The sequence below is a fragment of the Panulirus ornatus genome, chromosome 3, assembly GCF_036320965.1.
Source record: "Panulirus ornatus isolate Po-2019 chromosome 3, ASM3632096v1, whole genome shotgun sequence".
NCBI lineage: Eukaryota > Metazoa > Arthropoda > Malacostraca > Decapoda > Palinuridae > Panulirus > Panulirus ornatus.
The window spans coordinates 73,814,362-73,821,337 of record NC_092226.1 but is presented as its reverse complement, the minus strand read 5'-3'; the positions used below and the strand labels follow the sequence as shown (position 1 = coordinate 73,821,337).

Below are 6,976 nucleotides of genomic sequence, written 5' to 3'. Positions count from 1 at the left end.
CATTGCACGTTTGAGAAAAAGAATCTTTACTAAGAACTGACTCTCATTTTCTCCAGTGTTGCAGACTGAAGACAACGCAGGAACTGTTCCTTGTTCGTATCTTCTCCTCTACCTGTAATGTGCGGCTGTCTCTATATATCTCAGTCTACCCTTCTCTATCACCTTCCTAGAATGTTAAGTCTTCATTCTCGTTTGTACAAGAGTTTAATATCTATCAGATGCATCTGCTGGAGCAACAGTAGTTACTTAAGTCTATGTAGAACGCTGCAAGACGATATGTATGTATTTTTTTCTTTTTCTACTTACAACCATGAATTGAAAAAGAAAACTTGGGATTTTTGATATTTTCTTCTGACTACACAGAGGCAGGATGTTATTCCAAGATATCTAGAACTATGTCGTGAAGATTTTTCTTTTGTCAACGCTTACAGAATGATTCCTTCAAGTCGAGTGTGTGTCGGCAACGTATCCTGTGCCGATCCTTAGCTGGCAACCCTGTCTACCTCCTGACTATCACCAGTCCAGAGGCAGAAGACGAAGGCAAGGTGAGGAGCCCTCCTCGGCCACCCTAATCCGTCTGTACTTACACAACAAGAGTACCTTGTTAGATCTAACTACCCACGACCTTCACCATGTATATCAGTCTTTGTTCATGTTAGTTCCTAGGCATCAGTGGTAAACGATTGGTATATACCATCATGTTCATGGCAGACGACAGCATTATTAGAAGTGTTCATGTTCATCAGGGATGTGTTATTTATTCTGCCTTCCTGAAATACTTCAGGAAATATTCGTTTTTGTACTCTCAATTTGGCCTTTGATTTTTGCAAGACTAGCTTTGATGTTCACATCACATCATCACCCTCATCGGGGACGGCCAGCCTCCTGTTGCTAGCCTAGGATTGAGGTTTTAAGACGACTTGTCAAAGTAGGAAAGGCCAGGGTAATGTGAGCTGCGTATAGAGGACATTCGACAGCTGGAAGGAGTACGCTGATGAAGTCATGTATAAACTGGGATTAAGAACTGCTCTTGATAGTGCTTGTGCAAGGGAATGAGAGTGTCAGCAGAGGAAAATAGTTTGGTATAAAGGCAGAAGTAATTCACGGAGACGTATTGAACACTATCTCAGGAGCTCTGTTACGTGGGCTGTAAATTCACCTTCTCCCTTCAGACGTAGTGAGAATGTACCGCTATACCGAAGCATGCATGATAAATTATTGCCTCCTCCCCAGTGTAACCTAATGCTGTAACCATGATCTTTTCATCATCTGGCAGAAGAAGAGAGCGGTGGTGTTGACGGCCCGCGTCCACCCGGGCGAAACGCCTTCGTCCTGGATCATGAAGGGGGTTCTGGACTTCCTCACGGCTGACCATCCAAAGGCTCACGTAAGTTACCCCTCCTCTTCGTGTGGTTCACGAGTTTGAATGTGTGTATCAGGCTGTCAGAGGGAGGCGAGCTAGGTGGCCTGTGGTATGTAAGTGCCCATGTGTACATGATTGAGTTCTTCACTCGTGGGGGGACCCCGGTCTCTTGAACTTTATCTTCTGTCATACATCATTTGAATATCTGTATCCTGTCCGTATTTGATAGTTCCCTCATTTAGGCTATGCCATTCTTCACCACTCCTGAAATGTAAAAGAATTTTTTGACCATTTGTTAAGTTTGATTTTACATTATTTATTATGTCGTTCTTTGGGTGAGGTGTTGCGGGAAATCTTAACCAATTTTTTTTGTTAATTGTTTACTCAGCCTTTCCACGCAGTGCCCACTGTGTGATGGAATTGTCACTACAGTAACTGAGTGACCGTTTAAGTTGACGGTTGTCAGAAACGTCGAACCAACCACATGACGACGATCATAACGATAGTGTTGTCTCTCAACAACATAAACATTATCGATGTATATATATATATATATATATATATATATATATATATATATATATATATATATATATATATATATACATATATATTCTTTCTTGCTCAGGAACTTCGGAATCAGTTCATCTTCAAGGTGATCCCCATGCTGAACCCCGACGGTGTGGTGGTAGGGAACCACCGGTGTTCACTGGTGGGTCGTGACCTGAACCGTCAGTACAAGATGGTCGTGAAGGAGATGTTCCCAGCCATCTGGCACACCAAGGCCATGGTGAGAAGGTCAGTACCAGCTGGTGATGCCTACTTGTTATTCTGAGTACAGATGAGTGTGGCTTTTATTGCCTTATAAAATGATAAGAGAAAGGAAGTAGAAAGGCACTGTAGGATGCAGATCAGAAAACATCCATTACTTCCATAAGAACTTTCCGTAGATGAGTTCACACAGCACAAACAGCAGCAATCATTTGTCACTATAAATGTGATCTGTTGTTACCAAGTGCATTAACTCTCCTCCTGTATACTGTTGGATCTAACGTACGAACTAATAGACCATAAAGATTGTGAGGTATTAACTAAAAGTTTAGTATTATAATGCGATATGATTTTAAATTGTTTGTGTATATATGATAAAGCGAAATACTGAAAAAATGACTTTAGCAAGTGAGTTATCCTCTTACCCTCTGTGAACGTTTAATAAAAGGCAAATTTCTCAAGGGGGTGTCTGTGTAGATCTCCTGTAATACATAAATATCACAAATCCTAGTTTTATATCCTGCTAGATTTGCTTTACTGAAAACATTGCATGATATTTGCTATACTTTTCTTTCTGGAAACTATTAAGCTTAGTGGAGGTATAGTATAGAAGAAATTTGTCCATTCAAAACAAATTTTAAATCTAAACTGAATCTGGCAGACGTGTTAAAGAACACAATCTCCATTTCTTTTCCCCTTCTGTGCAGGTTGATGGATGAACACGGCGTGGTGATGTATGGAGACTTCCACGCCCACTCGAGGAAGCACAACATCTTCCTGTATGGCTGTGAGAACAGGAGGAACCAGGACAATCACCTCCGAGAGCAGATCTTCCCGCTGCTTCTCCACTACAACGGTGGAGACAAGGTGGGTTTGGCCGTCGCGACACCTCTGTCTCTAACACACACACACACACACACACACACAAACACTGTGTACTGTCCCATCACCAACACACTGCCACCTATAATTTCCTTTTAATATCTCCTGGTTGTCGAGGATTGCCATAATATTCTTACGAGTCTCAAAGCCATCTTTCTTCTCTTGTTGAAACAATATAACATTTGTACGTTTTAAGAAATAACTTTTAATTGTTCATATCTAGTTAACCTATTGTCCAAGCTTCGTTTTCTGCCCCTTTCCAGTTTAGCTTCAGAAGTTGCAAGTTCAAAGTCCACCGGTGCAAGGAGGGGACAGCCCGGGTCGTAGTGTGGATGATGGGGGTCCTCCATTCCTACACGATGGAGGCCTCCTTCGGTGGAGCTTCGGAGGGGCCCCGGGCCGGCACCCACTACAATATATACGACTTCCTCTCTATGGGACGCCAGTTCTGCGAAACACTATCAGAATATTTCGATCCCCAGCCTGTCAAGGTATTAACTTAATTACTTATTTCTTAACGAAGTTTTTATCTTCAGTTAAGCCTCATTATTGTGACGTGGTTTAATTACATCTCATTGAGTATATCTTCGATCACATTGATTTGCATCTCGTTAAGAAATGATAATTTTTTTTTTTTACATATTAGTAATAGTATCAGCAAGCAAGTCACCCATGAAACTAATCCTATCTCTAGAAATGTATTGTCAGAATTTATTTGTGTGCTGATAAATTTATATGTGAAATAGGCCCTTTGTACTACTAATCTAATGAGAAAGTATCGTATGATTATGTTTATATTACATAAGAAGACTCAGTGATACATACACAAAGAATTTAGTCACACAAACAAAGACGCTGATTTAATTTTGATGATTGAAGGTGAAGGTAAGTTCACTTATGACTGTGTTCTGCATTAGATAGATTTCTTTTTATTGTCAAGTAGATTGATGTCTTTCTGTACAGGTCCTGGTAAACTTTGCCTAAAAAGAAAAATAAAGTAAATGGGGCAAAAGAAAAAATGGAAAAGCTTTCGTCTGTGACATTCGCAAATTTGGTCCATTTTTTTTCTCACGTCATAAGAGTGAGATGGCTACAGTTACCATTGTTACTTACACCAGATGTATAGACTATCTGGAGCTAACTTGGCACTAGTGTCGAAAGTGCAGCGAAGATGCGTTTGTCGAGTTGCATGGAGTTACATGAATGCACAGACCACACAGACCCAAGGTCCAAACGAGGTGGTCTGGCCTGAGGTAAAGACGAAATGGTTTGGAGGAGGGCGAACAGCATCGCTTGAAAATGTGGGCGTTTTTTAGTATTGATATTGTAAACATATCTGAGACTTGAGTGACGTGGTTTAAAGTAGGTGAAAGAGAAAAAAAACAATTTATGAACAGCATTACTGAAATGAAAGAAATTTTTTTTAAGCAGAGACCGATAAATATTAAGTAATATAAACACGTGAGGAATTGACAAAAAAAAAAAATATATATATATATATATATATATATATATATATATATATATATATATATATATGGTTTAATAACGAGCTAAGCATCGTCTGCATGGTTGGTTCTTCGTGTGGGATAGGAAAGACGGAAGATCCTCAGAGGTAATCTGAAATGGGAACAATAGAATAAGAGTTGAAGGATTAGTCAGATACCGAAATGAATCATTGGTACAGGCATGAAAAGAAGGACGAGAGTGAGTGAAAATACACAACTTGAGCGACCAGCCTTTTTGGAACCAACAACCAATCGGCAGGCAGGCAGGCAAGTCTGGACAAATCAGATTTCGCTTTCAACTGTGTCGTCATATATGTCTTGCAGGTTGCTTTTGAAAACTTTATCTGCCTTTATGCTCTTACTGCAGTCTGTACATTTGTCACCATTTCTCAAGGATATATTCTTTTCTCTGCCATCATTGGAATAATTTTATGGGGTAAGTTTTACTGATGACAAATTCGTCTGTTCTGTGAGATATGAAAAAAAAATTAGAAAGTGACTTAAAATGATTAGAGTCGACTAGAATGAGTTATTTTGCATTACCATGAACTCTAAAGACTCAGTGCGATAGTAATTGCAATATATATTACAGACATGAAGGAAAAACTTCGAAATAAACTCTGGTCTAGACTGATCAAGAAGGGTTCCAACGCAGACGAGCCAGCGTCCATTGACTTAAGGTGAGAGAATGTCTGTAAAAATCGTTGAATAGTCAGTCACTTTTGAATCACTCGCTCCATTCAGTTTTCCATCTCATGAATCACATATGTTTTGCTGTTGTTTTCAACACTGAAAGTTTTTGATATATGGCCATTCCTTTGGTATATAAAAAAAGTAGATACAATGATTTATTTTATCTATTTTAAGTGAGAGTAACTCGAGCAGCGGGGACTCAGATAGACAAGCTACTCCGGTGAGGATGAGGAAGAAGAAGGTGATGAGGAGCACCAGGAAGAAGGCTGGAGGAGGTAGGAGCAGCGTGGCGCAGGTGGTGGAGAAGGTCACCACACAGATGAGGATGGTAAGCACCTTCCAGTCTCCTACGTTCCCTTCAATACGAGAGAGAGAGAGAGAGAGAGAGAGAGAGAGAGAGAGAGAGAGAGAGAGTCACTGCTCAGTGTGAAGATGAATGAATTAACTTGATCTCATTGTCAAGAAGTCTCTGCCAGTCAGTTTATAGACTTACAGTTAAACTGGTTTGATATGCCTCGTATGGACCTCAACCAGTCAGTGTAGAGACTGCCAGGTAACCTGGTATGCAGGTTTGAACGGATGGTAAAGCTGTGGCGCCACTTAGACACGTCCCTCGCCACCTTATGAAGAGGTCTGCTAACTCGTCAAAGGCTTACCAATCCTGAGTGATAGGGAAAAGTTATGCCAGTTTTAATACGAGCCTCTCTGTTCTCTGGCTGGGATGGTGCAGGAAGTGATCAGAGGAGGATTTACCAGACCGTAATTTGAGTTAGCGTACGTGAAGTGGGTAGATTAGAGGGGACGGAGGGTGGACAGGAAGAGATAAAAGGGGCGAGAATGGTTAAACAATAGGGCCATAGTAGACGCATATTGATATTCCTTTACCATAAAAGTTTCCTCACCCTCTCTGTGTCACCTACATGTAATTGGAATACCTCTTAGAATCTTGAAAAATTATTTAAGTTTATTAAAAGTTCTAGTTGCAAAGTATTTATTTTTAACTAATCAAATATTGTGTTTAGAGTGACGGGTGTCTAACGGTCGGTAAAGCCGCTTTCTATACCATTTACTGATCCTTTCAGGATAAGAGTGAGAGGCGGACGAAGACCTTACAGCACAGTCGATCTGGTTCCTCGGGGTCCCCGGTGACCAGCTGTCGAGAACCATCCGACCGACTCAGAGACCGACTGGGCGGTGGCGTGTCCGCGACGGCAGAGGCCCTCCTTGACGACACAAGCTTCAAGACCCCATCAGACGCCAAGCCCTACCACAGGAAAGTCCTGGAGAGGCCCACGACCTCGAGCAGTGCCCTCGACCTCAGCTCAGGACGCACGAGCCTGAGGCCGACGCAGTACAAGCTGGAGGAGGCCCTGCCCACGCCCTGCTCCGCTCCCCCACTGCGCAGGTCTAGTTACAGCCTGATCCGTCCTCCCCTTCAGTCCTCCTCAGCCACCCGAGAGGGGTCTTCCTCCTCCTCCTGCTCTCCTGCCCCGTCAGAGAAACCCACCACTGGCTCTGTGAACGAGACCTTAGCACACAGACTCCACAACAGCAAACACAAGGAGCCCTCCAGCCACAGCGTACGTCTGCCACAATGTCCCCTTATGTACAGTCACCATACATGGCAGTGAAAGAAGTCTTAGACCTTCGCGTCTGTCTTGACAGTCGGATCAAATTTTCTTGTCATTACTTGTCAAGAGGATCTTTGAATATATATATATATATATATATATATATATATATATATATATATATATAT

The 6,976-nt window shown here is 41.7% G+C and overlaps 1 protein-coding gene across 5 annotated transcripts in view; it reads left to right on the top strand.

The window, feature by feature from the left end:
• The window catches only part of LOC139763653 (cytosolic carboxypeptidase 2-like), a 112,051-nt gene that overhangs the window by 92,174 nt on the left and 12,901 nt on the right, over positions 1 to 6,976 (top strand). For 4 of the 5 annotated variants that reach the window (XM_071689952.1, XM_071689943.1, XM_071689933.1 and 1 more), the window contains 8 exons: positions 432 to 545; positions 1,277 to 1,387; positions 1,992 to 2,161; positions 2,842 to 3,001; positions 3,280 to 3,507; positions 5,125 to 5,204; positions 5,392 to 5,545; positions 6,300 to 6,797. In XM_071689952.1, the coding sequence (XP_071546053.1) occupies positions 432 to 545; positions 1,277 to 1,387; positions 1,992 to 2,161; positions 2,842 to 3,001; positions 3,280 to 3,507; positions 5,125 to 5,204; positions 5,392 to 5,545; positions 6,300 to 6,797 (1,515 nt within the window). The remainder of the gene's footprint in view (positions 1 to 431; positions 546 to 1,276; positions 1,388 to 1,991; positions 2,162 to 2,841; positions 3,002 to 3,279; positions 3,508 to 5,124; positions 5,205 to 5,391; positions 5,546 to 6,299; positions 6,798 to 6,976) is intronic. The other variant, XM_071689969.1, reaches the window with a different exon arrangement.